Source organism: Astatotilapia calliptera, chromosome 11 (assembly GCF_964374335.1).
Source record: "Astatotilapia calliptera chromosome 11, fAstCal68.1, whole genome shotgun sequence".
In the NCBI taxonomy this organism is placed as follows: Eukaryota; Metazoa; Chordata; class Actinopteri; order Cichliformes; family Cichlidae; genus Astatotilapia; species Astatotilapia calliptera.
In genome coordinates, this window is record NC_137432.1 from 18,368,416 (window position 1) to 18,389,197 (window position 20,782).

Here is a 20,782-nt window from a genome sequence, read left to right on the forward strand (position 1 = left end):
CAAAACTACTTATGAGAGATAAAGATGTGCAAAAGTACTACACACAGGAATGAGAAAGATGACAGAGCGCTCAAAGATCACTGCAAACAGGCACAAAGAGACAGCCTAGAAATGCTAAATTGTCAAGAAGCTCAAAACACAGCTGCTCCTTTCTAGTAAAGGTGAAAGGCCTACTGTCTGATAATCACTTCATGACTGTACAATATTAAGAGCTGAATGCTGATTTTATTTCATGTGAAGGGTATTTTTAAGTTTTTGCCATCTATTTATAAATAAAATAAGAGCCTCTCTTTGCTCTCTTTAAAACTGCGCCCCACTGTACAAAAGTAACCATCACTCTTAACTCAAGGGCATGTTAGTCTTTAATAAAAATTACACTAACTAAACATCAGGTTGTGTGTAATTAAAGCTCTAGTCTCGTATTGATGTTTTTTAAATAATTACCCCGTGTGATGTGAAGGCACACAGGAGGTGCTTTCATTTGACTCATCGCTGGGTTTCTTTTAACCTGATTGTCCCGCTGTGCAGAAAATATCCGTTTATATATAGATAATACATTTAGGGACTCAAACACATTAGTTTGATGAAACGAAGCACAGATTAGTTACACCATGTATTTCCAAGTGAAGCGAGCTATGCTTGTTCTTCATTTATGGTCTCCTTGGTTGAAACCTATTTAGAGATTTGGACAACATGATTACAGTCCTGATGAAAGAGACCGTATTCATGTATACCAGTCCAAGCTTTATATAAAAGATTGGCGAAGCCACCATGATGTCAACTACAAATATCTGGATTTTTAAGCCTCAGCGTTGTCATTTTGGCCATCACCAGGTTTTGGTTTTGGTTTTTTTTAGGCTGGAATCAAAAGTGACCGTATATGGACAAGAGAGTGGAGTGTTAATTTATCGACTAACTTGTGCCACACAGGGGCATGCATGTCTGCTATGTAGTGCTTAGTAACTCATAAAAACCACCAATTTCATAGTCTGTACCACACAGCAGATCATTTCACTAATAGTCTTCAAAAGGCAGCAAAGAGTCAAGAGGTCCAGTTAAGCAGATTAGCTGAGGTGAAGGCTAGCAGACAGCAGTCAGCTACAGCACCTTGTATTGGCACATCTACCAACTGAAGAGGCCACACCCCTATTTTTAAGTCTTAGCACATTTTAAACAGATACAACTCTGCTTATAAAGTGGAAAACAATCAATAGAGGACAACACCTTTTTTTGCTAATCTGGTCCCAGGTCTTTGCGCTAAGCCCGAAGAGTTCTGCTTTAAGGTCACATTATAATCAGAGAAGCAGTCTAACACATGATATTTCCCCTCTGTGCCACCACCCATCTTTCCTTTAGGACTCTGATGGCCCTCCCAAACCAGAAGCCATTCACCCTCCAGTGTTTTCAGCCCTGCGCCAGTCCAGAGTGGTGTCATCCACGTCTGAGGAGGAAGAAGCTCTCACAGAGAAGTTCCTCAAGATCAACTGCAAGTACATCACTGATGGCAAGGTGAGCTATGAATATAAAGAGCAGTGCATCCATTTAAAAGTGTTCACAACTTCACAATTGCTGACAGCAAAAGTATAAGTAGGAAGCGAGAGGTCTGAAGTGGGTGTGCTGGCGAGAAGTTAAATTTGCAAGCTGCCAGATGCAGGAGGTCAGTACTTCAGAAAGAAAATAGCAGAAGATGTCAAAAGTATCAGACGAGTTTAAAGAAAATGATGTTCAGTGAAGTTGTTGTTAATCACCACCATTGTATAGTTACTCAGTGCAAGGGTCAAGTGCTTTTTTTAAGAGTTCAAGCCAACAATTGAGAATTATACAAGAACTAAGCAAAGAAAATATCAAATCCTTCCCTTGAACATACCAGAATCAAATAAATGTGCAATTCTGTCTGTGAGTCATTGTGTCCATTTTAATATTCTTTTGCTCTTCTAGTTGCTTTTGCTGTGCCCTTCTTAACAACCTCAGCAACATCAGAGTCATTACACCAAAATGTGTTTGCATTTACTTACATTTTCCCTGGTTGTTTCCATTATGATTATTATTATTATTGTTATTATTTCCAACATAAAAAAACAGATGAATTGTAATAAAAGCACATAAAAAAGTATAGAAAATACTGATGATGTGGGCACATGTGTGGGCAGATATGAATAACCCTGTGGAGCAGCACATTAGGCCAAGTGTCTCTCCTGCTCACTGTAGTTTAATTCAGCTGATAATGGCTAATGTTGCTCAGAAGGTCTATAAGCAGGGAGTTTGCGGCTCCTTGAAGGGCTGTAAACTGTGTTCTCTAAATTCAAGCTCTTAAAAGGTCTCCAGTACGGTTAAATAGTGTGTTTATGTCTTCTTTGTCTTCTGGGGCCGGGATTACGAAGCAAGTTCCACATACCCAGAATATCTTTTCATTATCTGTGCTCACTTACCCCTAACATCAGCAATCAGGCTAAGCAGCCACATGCAAGGTTGTTATCAAGAGAGAAAACTGCAACATTAGAAAAATATAAAGAGGTTAAACACACGACACAGGCTAAATGCTTAAGAGACATTTGAGTGGAAAAGTGCAAGCCACTATTTAAGGCTATTTAAAGCTAGGAAGAAAAGCTGACAACACTGAAGATCTGACTATGATTACAACTGACTATTCTGTCAATTATTGTGTTTTATACTGTGTAAGACAGCCTTTCGGTATTCACCTGCATCTCTGGTGGTTTTAAAATGTGTAAAAAAAAAAAGTGCATTCAACATGATCAAGGTTTAGCTGTTCTCTTTTAGGTTTATATCACTGTATGAAGGCTTATAGGGCAAAAACGCTTTAACATTGCATCAGGGAAAAGCATAAAACTTGTTGACAGTCTCTAGAAACTATAGAGGGGTCTTCCAGGTCAGGTGATGATTGGTCAGCAGGTGGTACCTTTGTAAAACGTGATTGGGTATGCAGGTATGCAGCACCGTGGCACATCTAGAAGTAACGTTACTAAAGCCCAAATCCTGCCTCACATTCCAGGCCCCTGCTCTAAATGTGATGGAGGCAAATTTAATTAGTGTTTGCAGTTCTTCTGACTAAATTGAGCTGTGATATTAGTGTGAATAAAAACAACTGAACAGCAGGGAAGAAAAATTTCACCTTTAAGAACACCCACACCCCCTGGTCAGTAGTATGAAATACACACAGCCTGTCACACACACACAGATCCATTGTATCGAACTGCAGCTGATTCACTCCCAGGTACCAAATGAAAGCACTGAAGTGGTCAGCGCTGGCAGTCAATAATTCTACTTGATTTAGGACATTTGTGGTCTAAAATGGATTCGGCCTCTGGTTGTTTGTATTGCAGAGTGCTTTTTGATTATCTTTCATGCTGGATAACATGCTAAGTGCTTCCTTTGATGTATAAAAAAAAGGGTGTGATGGATCTCCTCACCCACCCCTCTTTTTTCCCTTTATTTTCTGTGTTGCTTTCAGGGCGCAGTTAGTGGGGTGTTGCTGGTGACGCCCAACAACATTATGTTCGACCCTCACCGCATGGACCCCCTGGTACAGGCCCACGGGTGCGAGGAGTACGGCATCATGTGTCCCCTGGAGGAGGTGCAGTCTGCTGCCATCTGCAAGGAGATCACTGACCCCAAGATCAGAGAGACCGTCCCTGAGTAAGAGAAAACACAGACGTACAGTATGCGCAGGCTGTGCTGTACTAGAAGCTGACTTGTGGACTACAGATGTCATTATTTAAAGCATATGCAGCCATAAATGCCTCTAACTCTGATTTCCTCCTACATAAATCCCTGTTCATTTACTCTGAGTTAATATCTTCCACGCGTCCGTCTCTTACTTTCACCCTGACAGAAATGCAGCAGCCTCGCTGTAATCAATGTTTTTTCCTCTGCTGCACCCATAGTCAGATTGCATCAGCAGCCAACCGACAGTTTAATTCCTTTCCCCTACACGCCAAAATAAAAAGGAAACGGCAATTACAGCGGGGTTAATGAAGTGTGCCTTTGCCCTCCTACATTGTGATTGCTCACCTCTCAGTGCAGGGAGGAAGCAGCCACTTCAAACGATTCACTTGTGTTTCCTCCCACAGATTAATCTGTTTTGGGTTTTTTTCTTTACTTTGGTTGTTTAGTGTTGCTGAAGTTAAGTGATAAATATTTTGCAGCGTTATGAGCCCTGATGAGCTATTCTCCCACCCTGAACACCACGCTTCCTCTGGTGGTAGCAGGGTCCGGGCAAAGCTGTATTTAGTTGGTTGATTGTTGCCCGTGGAGCAGTTATAATGCTGGCAAATGGCTGGTTTTTCTGCCAGACCCAGCTGTTTCTCAGCTGTGGCCTGTCGCCTCTGTCTCCTCTCCCTCTGCCCCTCTCTACTACACAGCTGAGCAACAAGTGCCTGCAGGATGGGTTTCTGCACACTGTGCTGGTTACGCTGCACACAAGTGTTTCTTGTTTGCGCTTGACCTCTCCAAAAAGGAGACACAGAACTTTTTTTTTATTTGTACCAATTTATTTATTCAGGATATGGCTAATGATTAACCAAGGGTCTCTTTGGGAATTTTCATGACACAAATATGGTGAACAAAATCAGTTTAATGATGGGAGATCGCATCATAATTTACTATCCAGTTGAGTTCAATCTCATTCATTAGTACATTACAACCTATAACAACAAGAGCAGTTATAGGAAACCTGTTGCTGAATTTACTAATATGGTGTGTGAATATTAGATTTCAGTGAGATTTTATTTGGGAAACACATCAAATTGTAGATTCACTTTAAGTAATCGTTGATCAAGAAGTGGCTAAAGGACACAAACTTTAGAAACACTGACCAAAAAGACGCAGCAGAAGTTGACATTCCTTAGCCTGGGTCTCCAAAACACTTGAAATCCCACCCGTATTTCAAACGTAATGGCCCCAGTCTGTCAAACAGGATTTGTGTAAAGATTTGATCCCTCTGTGGATTGCATGCTGAACTTTGTGATGTTCTGCTTAATGTTTCTAGTGACCTGGAGCCCCTGCCTGCAGAGAGACATCCGTCACAGCAGAAGGAACCAGACCAGCGCCTGAAGGAGCCCGGGACCAATGACAGCGGCAGCACAGCCCCACGCAGCACAGAGGGCTCGTTCTCCGAAGACGTCTTCACCGAGACAGAGCTGTCCCCCATTCGGGAGGAGGAGCAGGCATCCAGTGAGGATCTGCGCTTAGACAAATCGTCTGGCGCTTCCACAGAGTCTGTGCAAACCATCACCCAGGTGGAGGCTGCCAGCTCCCAGACCGCAGGCAGTGCCCGTGGCTCGGCCAGCCAGCCGGAAGAACCTACTGTGTCGAAAGCAGAGAACAATCCATCAGAAACTGCCACAGAGAACGATAACCAGTCCCCAATGGGATCCAAGCAACACAGCGTAGAGAAGCCACCAAGCACACCCACTACCACCAATAACACCACCACCAGCAGCACCACTAGCCAGGCCCAGGGTCCCAGCAGCAGCAACTCTCGCCCAGGGTCCCAAAGCTCAGCCACCACTGGTGCCACAGAAACCACCTCTGTCTCAGCCAGTCCACAGGTGGATGCCAACCAGGGTGCAGATGCCTCCCAAACAGACACTATGCAACAAGGCAAGGAAGAGAAGGAGGATGCAGAACAGACGCAAAGGGACGGTGTGCAGAACTCTGCAGAGGGTAAACACACATGCTGACTTACAGTCAGGAAACGAATCATTTCTACATGAGGCTGCAGCTGCAAGACATTTCAGACCATGAATCTGGCCTCATGTTGTCTTTTAGCTGCACCTCTGCATCCACGTTTTTTTAACACTATCAAAGTGAGTTTGTCTGCTCAATACCTGCCTCTGAATCGCTTCTCTCGTGTTAGTTCCTGATAACCTTTCCGTTTCTGCTCTGCCTCACTGCTAGTAATTGGAATATAAAGACGAAGGGAAATGGCATCGTCTCTGCTGGTATCAGCTTGGTGGAGCTTTCCAGGCTTTATGGGGCTTTATTCAGCTCTTTGATCTCTGGCTTTGGTGGTCCGGGCCACTCCTCCTTGGCGATAAGCTAAAGCCTATCAAACGGCACAATGCCACAAACACACCTGCCCCCTCAAAGGGGAAACACAGTGACGATTAAACCCCAACATCAAAACACCTTCTGAGATGGCATTCACAGAGGCGTTATTCATTTTCACCTCCTTCTCTAGTTTTTCTTTCACATTCATTTAGACAAACTCCACAAGGAGGAATCAATATGATTGTGTTCAGTGGCATGATAAAAGCATAATACAATAGGTTACTAATGTTCTGACAATGTCAAACATCAAAAATACCTTTTGGTAACTTATAAAAAGCATCTGTCAAAAAGGAAAAAAAAAAAAGCTTTAATGATACTTGCAATTTTATACATTTTCTTAAGTTTAGGTTTTCATATTTTGTAAGTAGCTAGTGCCATAACTGAGCTAAAATTCCAGGGCCATTGTTCCCTACATTCAAGTCTCCCCACACCAAACAAAATATCTCTTTCTGTGGCCACAAATGCCAGAGAAATAATAAAGTGCAACACAAAACAGCCTTGAAGAAGTGAAATACGTAACATTCCTACCCACTTAGTTTTTCCAATGCTGCATGACCTTCCAGGCAGCCGCTGCTTTCCATTTGTTTCATTATGGTATCCTCGCCTTCAAAAGCAAACAAAATGTTGCTTTTATTTAACGTTATTGTCTAGAGTGCGGGCAGCTCAACAGGAGCCACTGTAATGCAACAACTCACGACTACACATCATTGTTTTTAAAGCGTCTGCGCTGGCTTATGCTTTCGCTTTCGAGTTCAATTTTGAGACAGCTTGCAAATGTAGTGCTCGACTTTCTGTAACTTTTTATAAAGGAAGCTGAGGGTTCACTGTGATGGATTACCTTGCTGCAGCAATATGTCAGTCGGGAAATACATTAAGCGCTCAAGAGATCCTCGGAAAAAATCATCTGTGATTTGGAAAATGGATTGTAAAATGTAGACAATTATCAGTTGAAAAACTGCAGCAGCAGCCTCGTTATCCGACAGTGGCCTCGAGTCTGTCTCTATCACTGACTCACATGTGTCCACATAACCCACTCTGGCTGAACACGTACTTGTGATTCCGAGCAGATTTCTCTCCCCGAGAGGAAGGCGGACGAGACAGTGGGAGAAAGATTTACCATTTTCTCCCTGGCAATTATTGTCGCACACAGAGCTGAGCTGCAGAAGCAGTTCTAATTCCCGGGCATCTCAGCAGGGCTGCCCTTTTATTCTGTGTGCATTAGCACAGCCCACACAAGTGACACCAGCCGCTACCAAAACAAGCAGATTCAAATCAAATTAATGCATTTGAAAAATGTATCTTTATTTTCTGTCATCATTTCCCAGTTACATACTGTCCGATCGGGAGCACGTACCATATGACTGCCGTGGTGATATTACACTGGCCCTTTTCATTGGGCTAGCAGGGCTGTGGCCTCATAATAGGCCAATGATAATGCACCATGAGCAGAAGCCCAGTGTCACTATCAATTATAGTGTGCCACTCTATTTATTTCTGTCATCTGCTATGTTTCTGCCACAAAATCACTAATGCCAGCTGAAGTAACCAGTAAATAAAAGACAGAAAACTAGGTCACATAAATAAGGCCATTAATAAAAAGAGTGTGCGACTTTGTTAGGCAGCTGTATTTTGTTGTAAGATGTCATTGGATACAGAATATTTAACTAAGCCTAACTGACCTGACTCTAACTCTTGCTAACACATTTCTTTTCAGCTTGATCCATTTAAAACTCAAGTAAAGAATGAGAGCTAGGGTAGAATAAACAGTCATTTAGCCACGCTAAGATATGTATGCTATGACCATGTGATCAATCCCTTGTCCAGGTACAGGGTCGGCTGAGAGGCGGAAGCATCGTTCTCACAAGTTCTTGTGTCTGCGAGTGGGGAAGCCTATGAAGAAGACATTTGTTTCCAACGCCAGCGCTTCCATGCAGCAGTACGCCCAGCTGGGAAAGAAGCATGAGTACTGGTTCGCTGTGCCGCAGGAAAGGTCAGTATCTCTGCTACACCTCCTGCTACTGCTTAGCACAGTGTGTTTCAGTGCAAGTTTATGAGGTTTATAGTAGTCAAAATAACAGGTTTTAAAACCGTACAGCTAATACTGAAGTATCTGAGATAGAAACAATGTAAAGTGAGCCTTTATGATCCTTTTATATCCCTAACAAACAACAATAGCTCAGCCACCTAACCTCCACTGCCTTTAATATTTGAAACCAATCAAACATGCTTTCAGTGTCAGATCCAACTCCCACTGTGGCTTGTGCCCGTTTCCCTTTGCCGCCTGTGCTAGACAGCAAGATGATTTATTATTTATTCACTCTGCAGGGAAACGCAGGGGCACACACGCGACTGATTGTCTTATTTCTTTCCAAAAGCCCATGATTTGTGTTCTCAGAATACCCATGAATGTGTTCATGAACTTTTCCTGACCCGAAATCTGTAATGTTTCACGTCAGCTGAAAATAGCCTCGGCTTGTTGATGAGTTTTTCCAAGATCAGTGTGGATGTACAGTTCCTGCCAAGTCAGCAGTAGTCGTAATTACATTAGAGCGGTTCACACTGAAAGGCGACATATCACAAGAAACTGTGTGCTTCCAGTCCAATTCCTTGTAATTGGTTTATTTGGCGTGTTAATCCCAATTGAACTAATAGTTTCATTTAATAAGTCAATTTTCTTTAAAATGTAAAAAAAAGGGTCATTTTTTTGACAGACTGGACTGCAGGGTCGCTGGTTTGTGGATACTTTAGGACTCCTTTTAAAAGTAAGGAGACAAAAATGCTGCACAGAGCTACTTCTGCTCTTAGTATTTTTCTATAGTTTTACTGCAGCATCGTGGCACTCATCCAGGCTGCTAATCACATTTGAGTCAGATAAACAGGCCTGTCTCTTTTATTTAGTCATGGTACCATAATCATGGCCTCATCATGCAATGTGTTGAGTGTCTTGAGTGCAGAAACTTCCCTGCCATCATTGTTCGTTCTGAACTTGTAAAATCTTGCCCGTTAAAGCCCTGTTTTGTTTTGTTTTTTTAATGCTTAGCTACACTATTCCCCACCTGATAGCAACAAGTTTGCTGTGATGCTCGTTACTTTCATGATTAATCGCCCAGGGATATGGCAGATTCAAAGCTAGTATTAAAATACATGCCACTTACTAATTTTTGAAACCAGGCTAAGGTGTTGCTGTGTTCTTCATTAACAACAATAGCTGCCAACTGTGCTTTTCATTATACGCTGCTAGTCTCTTTGTAGTTTGACCCAGATGTGCTGCGACCTGGATGATGTGTCTTTAAGTGTTTTTGCATAGCTGTTGGTAGAAAAGGAGGGTACTGAATGAACCATACACAACTATAGCACTGAATAGAGCCCAACAGCGTGTCTCTGTCACAGCTCTTTCTCTATACCAACCCGAGCAGTGCACAACAAAGGCTGTGTCCTGTTTTTGTTTGCAACTTCTTCATGTGTTATTTGATATTTTCAGTTGTTTGCATGGTTGACATCGAGCGATTTCCTCTTCTGTCTCCAACATGAGAGGGGAGGGGGCACAATGGTTGCCACATTGTTGAGAGACTGACCACTGATGTCTCTACTTAAAGCTGCTCTGTCTATGTAGAGTGGACGAGTGTCACTGCATGTAAAGTGAAAGATGAAAAACTTTGCAACTTCTGCAGGTTCTCTTATCTTTTTGATTTGTTTTGCTTTCCTTTATTTTGGCACGTGTAACTTTAGTCTTTTGGTTCAATCATATGGCTTACATTGATCTCTTAAAAAAGCACCCCACCCACTCCGATAAATCTGCTCCATACTACCTGCCCTACATGGTAGAATGGCAAAGACACCAACTAACCGGATTCTTAGCAGCTAAGAATCCAGTCGTCTTTTCCAAGAGATGGTGGCCACTTAAAAAAAAAAAAAGGACGTCAGATAAGTTCTAGTGTAGCACGGTTCCCATAATATGAAAGTAAGTAGCTGTTAGCAAACACATTTGCCATATAGGATAATAATATGTGAATGTTGTGTTGACTGTCTCTTGCAGGTCAGACCACCTGTATGTATTCTTCATGCAGTGGAGCCCAGACATGTACGGTGAGGGGGTCGGAGGGATGGGACAGGAGCCTGGCTTTAGGGTTGTCAAGAAGAATGAGGTGAAGGAAACAAATGAGCATGAGCCCATCACCGATCTCAACGTCAAGGAGTGGGAGGTAAGGTCAACACAGCTAAAACAGTTTCTTCACTTTACTAAAAGTGCACATGTTGTGTTGTCATGAGCCAAGCGGACATGGATTAAGTGAGTTCTCCACTGTGCTTTAATCCATATCCTGTGAAGCAAACGATCGTATGTGTTAAAATTGCTCTTTATTGTTATATATGTTAAATTAAATGTTAAATAACATTAATTTGCTTTCATTATGCAATGCATAGTGTAAACGTAATGTGTGCTACCATTTGAGATGTGTACTTGTTGAGCCTCAGTTTTGTATTCTGCTTCTATATTTTGCACCTCTGGGTACCACTGCACATTTCTTGGTTTAACTGTAAATTTTTTTGTGTCTGTTTTCTATCACGTGTAAATTCTTCAAGACGTGTGAACACTTGCTTTGCTTGGAATTGCGCTTCTCTGAACTTCCAACCAAAGTGTTTTGCATGTTTGTGTAATTGTTGATTCTTCTCAGTCGCTGTATTGTAGCTTCACCACATGTTGTGTGACTGTCACTCCTGTTTGTCAGCCTTTCACAATGTCTTTTGCTGAATGGCAAAAACACCATTATGAGTTGCTCGTGCTGTTTGAGTTGTTAAAAGTCCCCCCCAATCAAAAAAAAAAGTGGCACAGATGTTAGTCCTTCCTTCTTTGCAAAACTTGCTATTCATAGTGTCTTTAGTCTAGATTTACAGAAGTGATAGTAGAAAGTGCAGAGGAGAGGGCTGTTAGCCTCTGCAGAGTGAATGAGATTTGGTCAAATGAGACTTCAGACAGCCCTGTGGATAATGAAAGGATGAATTCATTGTGTGAAGAATTTGATACATGGGGGTACATTTAACTTTGAATGTAAATAAATGATGTAGGAAACAAAGTGGACTGATTTGTTTCTCCCTGGGCTTCTGGCAAACAGAGGCTACACGATCCATTACAGAATCAGTAAATAGGAACCTGAGCAATGTCTTTTTCACAGCGCGATGTTATGGATATTCAACTAGTAGTTTTGTGTTTGTTTTTAATGCAAGACTGACAAAACAGACTTTTAAAGCAGCTTTACATTTAATTGTATTTGTTTTAGTTAAATATATATTTTTTAACTTTATAATATATGTAATACACTTTAATGTTTTCTTTTTGTTATCACTCAGAAATCTTTAAAATATACAAGTGTATACCTCCTGAAATATTGCTGTACTGTATCTTTAAATTTTGTCAGTTAGGGGATGGCATCATCGTTTTTTATCCAATAGGAAACCGGGTCTCCTCCCAACCCGTGTTGTTATTGGATGTTAGCAGTGTCACACAACTCACACGGAGTAGAGACCCCTTTGGGGGGAAAAGTGTTTCTATTTTAGTCAAGCGGGCTGTCAGGCTCAATACCAACTCGGGGCTACACTGGGAAAACTTAAGGGATCACTAATATGACTTTCCAGCTTTAACCTCGCCCAGTTCGACAGGAAATGTTTTCTAGGAGGGTGAAGGAGCAAGAGAAACAGCTGACCCCTAAGTACACCTGTGTATGTCGCTTACTTCATGTTTTCTGTCTACACCATTGTATATCCCTGCTTTCTGTTATTGTTGTTATTATTATTAGCATGCCGCTAAGTCGCTAGCAAGGCTAACTAGCCTGCTAGCCCTTTAGCTTGACCCGGTGCAGTTTAGTGACTGGTGTTTAACAAAGTGGCTACTATGTGACCACTGTTTGGCAGTCAGGACAGAGCTCATATCCGTTGTCTGTCTCTTTTGGCCAGCGAGGATGTGCGCTGCTCTGTACGGGGTGCGAAAGTTTCCAGACCCAGGTGACATATGGAGGATCCAGCTCTGTAGTCATACCCCTGTTTATTTAAAGTTACGCTATTTGACTTTTTCCCTCAGTTTCATAAACCGTACTTCTGCCTTTCATTTAGCCACTTGTTTTATCACACTGGTAAAATTCAATCACTGACCTGTCTTTTTTTTTTTTTTTTTTTTTTAAATTATTGTTTCCTCTGACATTGATCGCTCCAGGTCATCATTTCAGTCACGTCTGAGTCTGCCGCAGCCCCTCCAAGCTAACGTGCTACTAGCTTGCCCGTTTTCAGGTTCAGTCTTACCAAAGTGCCCTTAGCTGCAGGTGAAGGTTAGCAGAGATGCGTTTTTTATGAGGGCTGTCTTTTACCACTCCTGCTGCATTATTGAGACTTGTATAAAGGTAGCCTCTTACTAAAAAGTTATTTACACTTGTAGCAACGAGGTGACTAGAAGATTATCTAAGCTGTGTGAAAAATTAATGAAAAGAGGCTCTCACGGTGTTCATGATTGTAAGAGAGATCTCTGAGAGTGTTTAGATGACTGTTTGTTTGTGATCTCACACACGAGTCTCTTCCCTCTGCTGAGACATAGGGGATTATTGGAGGCTGCAGCTGTCTGTTGGGTGGAACTTTGTTGGAATGAAGCCATGCTTAGTAGGTCACTGTGTTGTGTTGGTCTGTCTGAGTTGTAGTTTGGTGGATTGTGATTTCCAGCAAACCGTGTTGCAGCAGTCAGACCACAGCTGTTTCTGTTGTTATCACTGTATGTTCACACATCCAAAATCTAGTGTAACTTCTAAGGAGCCCTCTCACTCCTGCTCTGTCTCAGTCTCTCTCTTGCTTGTGCTTTCCTTTCCAGTGTAGCGATGTTTGGTTCAAGTTAATACTTAATATAACCAAATCAATCTAGTAGGAAAGTTTTATTGATTACGTTACACAAACATGCAAAACGACTGAGTGCTCTGAAAGACGCCAACCCCTTCTCTTTTACCCAAAGTAAACATTTTGTTAAGTTTGTTTATTCAAAGCTCAAACACAAACCTTCTTGGAACAGAGGAGTGTACATTGAGCGCACACTGACTTCCAAAACTCAACTTTTTTTCTCCCCATGGTCAGCATTAGAAGTGGCAGAGTTTTATGTTCCACCTGTTCCTGTTTTTGTACTACCAGGTAGTGTCTTTGACGGAGTACCACCGTCGGATCGATGCGCTAAACAGCGAAGATCTGCGCTCGCTCTGCAAACGACTCCAGGTGCCCTGACCAAACCCCGTCTGCCCCCTCTTTCTTCACTCTGCCCAAATCTGCTGCACCAACACGGTCTATTTTAGACTCCCCACTGAAGCTTTACTTGCTGCTGCTGCTGCTGCTATTCCTGTTCCTGATGCCCCTGTTGCTTTAAGTAAACATAAATGTAGTACTTTCAGCTCACATATTCTCTTCAAAGCTTGTTAGACGCCAAACATTGGCAATAACTTGTTGAGCAGTCGACTGAAAATAGTTTTTATCATTCCATTACAGACAGGTTGTTCGTAGCGATGAGGTTTTCACGTCACAGCAGCCTTATCTTCATGCGTCAGGCTTCTTTTTAGACTCGGTGAACATTTTTAGTCTTCATTCCACTAGATCAGTCTGGTAGATCAGTGTCGCTAGCTCTATATGGATATGTAGATTGTATACAGGAAACACACAGATGGGGTTTTATTGTAGAACTTTTTTCGAAAATACAAATTGCCTGTACTACTCAAATGAGCTGAATGTAAAGAGCGCAGCCTGCCTTAGGACTAATCGAGAGACATTGAAGGACTGCAGAACAAAGAGATGGCGAATTGGAAAGAGGGTTGAAGTAAGACTCCCCTGACAGGATGAATGATGTTCTCTGAGGACAATGCAGGCAGGCCTCATTTGAATGGGGACCGAAACATGATAGCATCCCAGTCATCAGTGGCGAAGTGCTCCACAATCAGCCTCTGTTATTGAGAAAGATAAATAACCCAAACAGTCGGCTGGTCAGAGAAAATGTCAAACATAGGAGTGCAAATTATTCATTGGGTCGATTTCCTATTCACTTAGCATTCTCTTCTCCCAGACAGTGTCTCTGCAATGCTTCTCCCACTTGTGCCAAACTGATCCTAGTCATCTGGCATCAGAGAGTGGCAGGAAGATATTCAGCTGTCATCATCACATTGTTGGATTATCAGTGTGTTGCTAGCAAACACTGCATTTGTAATTTTGGCAGGACAACGGCTACAATGAAAAGCCCCCAAATGGAGGAAAAATGTACATTTTGTTAGTGAGATTGAGTTATAGTTAAGAAGCTATTTTTCCCCATCTTTCCTCTATCGCCCAGCCTGTTTAGCTGAACTTGTTATGCTTTGTGGAGTTGGTTATCTAGTTCTACGTTGTTGTCTTTTTTTAATACTTTCCTGTCCAATTTTTTTGTAGCCTCAGCAGATCACAGATGTCTGTTGGAAGTTAGTAGACAGCCTGACTAGTAAAGCCGGTCATGTCATTGCCCTTTTACGAAAAGTAGCAACTGGAAGACCGTAGCTATTTTGAACGCATCCAGTATCAGAGCTCTTTGGAAGTGCAGCTCGTCTTGTCAGTGCATCTCTAACAAGTATTTGTGCTTGTAGATTACCACCAAGGAAGAGGTGAACTCTAAACATGGCGCGGTCAAAACTGAGCTGGAGCCCGACACGTTCAAACCCAACCTCAGAGAACCCAGCGAACTCCTGGAGGCCGACCAGATAGAGAAAGTAAGTGCTGCTGCAGAAAATCTCATCTCATGCAACTTGACGGTATTCTAAACTTAATATTTTTCCAACAACAATCCAAAACTAAGAGCACATGCCTGTTCCTCTTTTGTTATCCGGGTAGCCTGTTCCTTTGTTATAATGAACATTGATGCTGTCTTTTATTCCATGTTAGTGTTACCTGTGCAATTGTTACTGTAAATACACAGGCGTGTCAACTGATGAAAATAGTCCCACTGTCTAGTGTATGTTGAAAGTGAATATAATAGATTCCCTGTTTTCATTATAACTCAGTAGGCTTGGCAGTAAGCTTTTTAGTTTTTGTTTTTACAGATACAAAATGGAAACCACAGAATATTTAGAAATTTCTTATGATTTGATAATGATTAGCATTAAATGTTTTTGTTTGTTTTTTTTCTTCATCTTAGTCTTTAAATCTCTGTGAGACGCCTGTGTGTTGTGTCAGGCTGGAAATCTGACATGTAAAAAACTGAGGATTTGTTTTACTTTCAAAATGTCGTAGCACCCAAACAAATTAAGTCATCAGTTCATAGAGCTACCTTGCAGTCTTGATTTCCAACTGTGTGTTTGGGAAAAGGATTCATTCACTGCTTGAATAAGTTTAGTAGCATTTGTTAGGTGGGTAGGTGGATACACTGAGCAGAAGCAACAGCACCGACAAACAAATCGCCTGATTTTTGTCAAGTGCTTATTTTCAGTGACCAACATTTGTACGATATCCCTGTTACAATGTTTATGATGTCATCACAGAGAGTACTGCTGTCCATTCAAAGCTTTGTCAGTTAGTGGAAAACTAAACACTAACACGAAAGCCTTAAAATATACCTTTGGGTGTCAGCTACTGCTGCTTTGACTTCTTTTGTAGATTAGCTTTCTTTCCACCCTGGACATTAGTAACATATACTTGCAATTGTTGTTTCTCTAAATATCATATAGAGATGAGAATCTAAAAAATAATTGTTGGATCCACAGTAGATGATGTTTTCTTAACTCTAGCTAAAATGCTAAAGCTAAAATTTAGGTAACCAGTAAAAATGAGCAGGTGACCAGCTGGTGACTGGCTTTAATATATATTGTCAGTACAGGTCCAGACTCCTAGTGCAGGTGATAAGAATTTTAACATAAAAGTTATTGTGAGGATTTAGCAGTGAAATCTCATTAGTTTTGACTGGTTATAACCTGGCCATTCCTCAGGTTAATGTTACATTCCTTCCATGAAAAACGCTGATTTAATAAATGTTATCAGTATCATAGTATTGATTAAGCTGTAAAGTACGTGTGTAAAGTTTCATGGCGGTCTAACTTACAAATTGTGATCTCAGGACGACAGCCACTTGAAAATCAGGACGCTTTACATTAGGCGCTGAAACATGAACTGGATAGTTTGCTCATTCAAAGCAGGAATCAACATGTTCTCTTTTATTTATTGTGTTCCGGATGATTTCAGGTAGATTTGGTTTGTTAATCCTGCCAACGCAAAGAGTTAGAAATAAGCGGTGACAAAGATGAAAGAGAAATGCATGAAACAGACATCCAAGTCACCAACCTTTCATGTTGTTGTTAGGTGTACTGTGTGCCTTGCAGGCACTGCAAGTTAACACACACCCAGAGCTCCAAATTAGTCCCACTTGGCTTATTAACCAATAGAGTGCCAATATGCAAGCTTTCTTTAATCACCCTGCGGACAGAGCTCGGGGCTCAGGCCTGGCTCAAAGCAGTGCAGAGGTGAGCTGAGTCAGGCCTCGCCTAATCGTGGCTTCATTCCCAGCCTGCTGATTATATGACTGCTGCAGCTCCACCACTGGAGCAAGTGCTGATCCAACAAGAAAAATGCCAAAAGGGACTGAGGAATTGTTTGAGCGTGAACAGAACATTTAAAGGTCCTTGTTCTGTATAGCAGTAAAAAGTTGTCACTTTAATTCCATGTTTTAGTCAGTGTCTGTTTTATCTGTCCATTAAAATGAGACATAAGTTGTACCGCTCCTCCGGCGCCTTGTCGGCATTATCTCCCCATACACCACAGCCGCCGTTAATCCTCGAGTCAGTCAGCAGCAGGGCAGCGTGCTCTCTCAGGGTCTGCTGGGCCTCTCTTTCTCTTGAGACTGCTCTCACTGTTTTCAGCCCTGTTACTCCTCCTTAAACGCCAGAGAGTGTTAAAAGGTCACCGCAGATGTAATTGAGCGTTGGTGGCTGTGGCCTTTCTGTGTTTCATTTTCTTTCTTTCATTTTTTTCCCTTCCTTTTTCATCTCTGTATTTTTAAATTTATTTTCCCCGCACACAGCTTGCCAGGAATCTCCCTCCGCGGACCATCGGGTACCCATGGACGCTGGTCTTTGGCACTGCAAAGCACGGCATGAGCATTAAGACGCTGTACAGATCCATGCAGGCCCAGGACACCCCGGTGCTCCTGGTCATTAAAGACAGCGACGGCCAGGTACGCGCCCAAATTTAAGAAGCTAACCACAGTGGCACATTGTTATGGTACTGATCACCTTTTTGTTGTTGTCATTTTGTTTTTTTTTAATAACTTCAGGTGTTTGGTGCGCTGGCATCCGAGCCCTTTAAGGTCAGCGATGGCTTTTATGGCACCGGAGAGACCTTCCTCTTCACCTTTAATCCAGAGTTTGAGGTATAACATTTTGTCACTGTTAGATTTTGTAACTTTTTTGCACTTCTGAATGAATATTCTTCTCCAATAATGGAGGAGTGAGGAGAACTAATGTTTGCATTTGCTCATAGCGACACACCCTGCAGTTCTCCCCACCTCTGCAGAGCTTTCAGCAGCTTGTTTTAGCTCTCTGGCCACCAGCTTTACTGCTTTGGTTCTCTGTAACTTCACTCCCAGTTTTAGCAGGCAGCTGTTTTTGGTGCAAAAGCCCTGTTAAAACCCAGTGTACACTCCCTGTTCAGCACCAGTCAGTCAGCAAGTAGTTGGTGAACAGAAAGAAGCATTTAGCAGCTAAGGAGCCAAATATTTCCCTCATGAGTTGGCAAAGACCTAGAAGGAGAATGGTTGTGTTATATATGGGAAGTGGCTGTAAAAACCACTCCAAAGGACCGCTCAGGCATGTTTGCCTGCTGTGTATATAGGAGACTTAGCACGGTGGGTATTTAACCTTTATATGCTTTTGTGTTGTGTTTAAAGCTTTGTGAGACAAATTATTTCATACATCAGCAGCAGACACAGAATTAAATATGATGTATATGCTGTATAAGTGTTTTTTAGTTTACATTTTCTCTTTCTCTCTTATATCATCACTGAATATGTCATACAGTATCTTCTAATATGTGCTCTGTTGTATCATGGGCAGGTGTACAAGTGGACCGGTGACAACATGTTCTTTATCAAAGGGGATATGGACTCCTTAGCTTTTGGTGGAGGAAGGTGAGCCAGAAATCTACAGACCACTGGTGCAACATATTTGTCATAATTAAATATGACAGCATGTCAAATTTAAATTCAGATTGACATAAAGTAGACACAAGCCTGCTGATGTCCAGAAATGTGGACTGCATTAGAAGAATGGTGTTATTAAGATATTTGCACTTTTGCGGAGCTCATAAGATCACATGCAGATATAAAACGTTCTTTTGTTTTGATTAAAATAATTGATGTCATGGTGACGATCAGTAATATAAGTTGTATTTGTATATGTATGTGCCATTTGTTAGCTATCACACTGAGTAGTTGGTACTTTGCCCAGTACACTTACACCTGCAAGTTAAAAGCATAAATTGAGATAAAACGCAGGCTTTTTACTGCTGATCCTGAAATGGCTTGAAGTTGTCTAATGTATTTTCTTCTTTCTTCTGTAGTGGGGAGTTTGGCCTGTGGCTGGACGGAGACCTTTACCACGGCAGGAGCCACTCCTGTAAAACATTTGGGAACCCTATGCTCTCAAAAAAAGAGGATTTTTATGTACAGGACATAGAGATTTGGGCTTTTGAATAATCAAACCGTGCAACACAGGGGGGAAAAACAAGTCCTGGAACAGGGCAAAAAAAAAAAAAAAGTGAGTAGGAGTCCTATAGAACAATGGCAACGTCCCAAACCTAACTGCACATCACCAGGGCTCCCCAGGCTGGAAGCCAGCTATTGGATGCTTGTTGTGCGTTACTACTGCAGTTATTACAGAGCTTTTTCTCTTCTTTCTTTTTCTTTTTTGTTTTTTCTTTGTGAAAAATGACCTTTGTGTGTATCTTGTTACAGCCTTGTGCAGCATCTTTGCAGAGTAGGGGGAAGTGAATAAAGTGTCGCTAATATGAGGCTGTATGTGAGGAATGACGGGAGGGAATCGGGGCGGGGATGACTGAAGAGGACCGTCGGAGCTCCTCTCCATTCAGAGGTGGTGAAGATGATGGTGGCTAAGGTTTGGGACTGCTGCAAGAAGAGAGAGGTGCCCCACATTGTGCATTAGACCTTTACGGAACCTCAAGGAGTCCCCCACCCCCCTGCACCCTATCAGACCCCCGAAAATCTCCTTGGTTCGGTAGGACGTTACTCACTGTGCTCTCAGTTTTGACAAAGGGAGACAAAGTTAGGAGAGACGCAACCTGAACACATTCCATTCCTCTTGGCGATGGCGGACTGTCAACAGTACAAGTGGTGATTTGTGGTAAACACGCGCATACAAAACACATCAGCAGCAGGATACGATGACACTCGACTCAGAGAAGGGAGAATATTTGCTGTGTGTGTGTAGTTTTTTGGGGCGGGGTAGTGTTTTCACAGTACAGTACAGTTTTTGGTTGTCCTCTGAGGCTAAACTTATAGAGTATCGTGTATTGTAGTCCTCCTGTTGTTCACTGTCATAGCACACCATCTGAAAGCACATAGCTATAATCAGATCACCCATCGTCGTAATGTTCTGTTCAGTGGGTGTATGTGTGAGTCCAGCTAACACCGGCTCCTCTCGCAGGATGCTGGCTGTACTGTTTGTAGACAGTAACGTGTTGCAATAGATTTGTGGAATATGCAAAATAACTGTCCTGTGACCTCAAATAACCCGCAGGTCGTGGCAATTTCTTCGCCGCCTGTCGCTCTTTCAAGAGAGAAGACTTGTAAAGCTTTTACGTCTTGATACACACTTGCTTTTTCTGGGTATCGTTTGAAGAGCCTGAGACGTGTTTAACTGTTTTACATGCATATATGACAATTATATATTGGTATATATGATTATATATGTTTATATAATCATATATATATATTTTGCTGTTGAGTGTGACAGTGATTATATTTGTGCTGATATTTCAGCTGTTACTATATAATGTATATTACCCTGTAAATTAATGTTAAAATAGTAGATTTGTTCCTAATATATATATATATATATAGATAGATATCTATAAATACATACTGCTATAAATATATATATATATATATATAAAATAAAGTGTGGATTGATGGGTTGCTTCTAGCACTTTAATCTGGTGTAAAAGCGATAAGGCCAGGTTCTTAGGTTTTCTTAGCAGTAGTTGTACAGTACCTTTTGTTTTTTTTATTATTATTAAATAGATCATTAAGATGTTAACTGTTAATAGAAAGCTTGCTGCTACCTACATCAACAGGGGTAAGCCCTTTTACTGTGTCTAAAAGGAAAAATGACACAATGGAAGAAGGAAGAAGGGTTGAATGTGGTTAAATGTGTTAGCAGGCTTCGGTTTTGCTCCTCACGTTTGGCCGCCAGGTGAGTCCCAGTAGCTACAGGTAGGTATGCAGACAGATGATGGCGGGTGAAGGAACGTGTACATTACATGACCCTCCCCTTGCCGTGACGCTTTCTCCCGCCCCCTTTCTGGTCTTCCACGCCAGTATTTGTGTCCTCGTGGAAAGTCACAAAGAATAATATGGATAATTCTTCCAATTCTTTCACCAGACTATGATGTACCAGTGATGTATAAATACCAATAAAGCTGAAGTAATTGTTCTAACCTTGTTTTCTGTTTTAAT

General features: G+C 41.8%; 1 protein-coding gene across 9 annotated transcripts in view; it reads left to right on the forward strand.

Annotated features, from left to right (window-relative positions):
• The window catches only part of oxr1a (oxidation resistance 1a), a 182,919-nt gene extending 162,156 nt beyond the window's left edge, over positions 1-20,763 (forward strand). For 8 of the 9 annotated variants that reach the window (XM_026184156.2, XM_026184158.2, XM_080307880.1 and 5 more), the window contains 11 exons: positions 1,357-1,509; positions 3,470-3,654; positions 5,006-5,682; positions 7,894-8,059; positions 10,106-10,271; positions 13,228-13,308; positions 14,691-14,813; positions 17,114-17,266; positions 17,366-17,461; positions 18,144-18,217; positions 18,649-20,763. In XM_026184156.2, the coding sequence (XP_026039941.1) occupies positions 1,357-1,509; positions 3,470-3,654; positions 5,006-5,682; positions 7,894-8,059; positions 10,106-10,271; positions 13,228-13,308; positions 14,691-14,813; positions 17,114-17,266; positions 17,366-17,461; positions 18,144-18,217; positions 18,649-18,784 (2,010 nt within the window). In that variant the 3' untranslated portion in view covers positions 18,785-20,763. The remainder of the gene's footprint in view (positions 1-1,356; positions 1,510-3,469; positions 3,655-5,005; positions 5,683-7,893; positions 8,060-10,105; positions 10,272-13,227; positions 13,309-14,690; positions 14,814-17,113; positions 17,267-17,365; positions 17,462-18,143; positions 18,218-18,648) is intronic. The other variant, XM_026184160.2, reaches the window with a different exon arrangement.
• Positions 20,764-20,782: the final 19 nt, after the last annotated feature.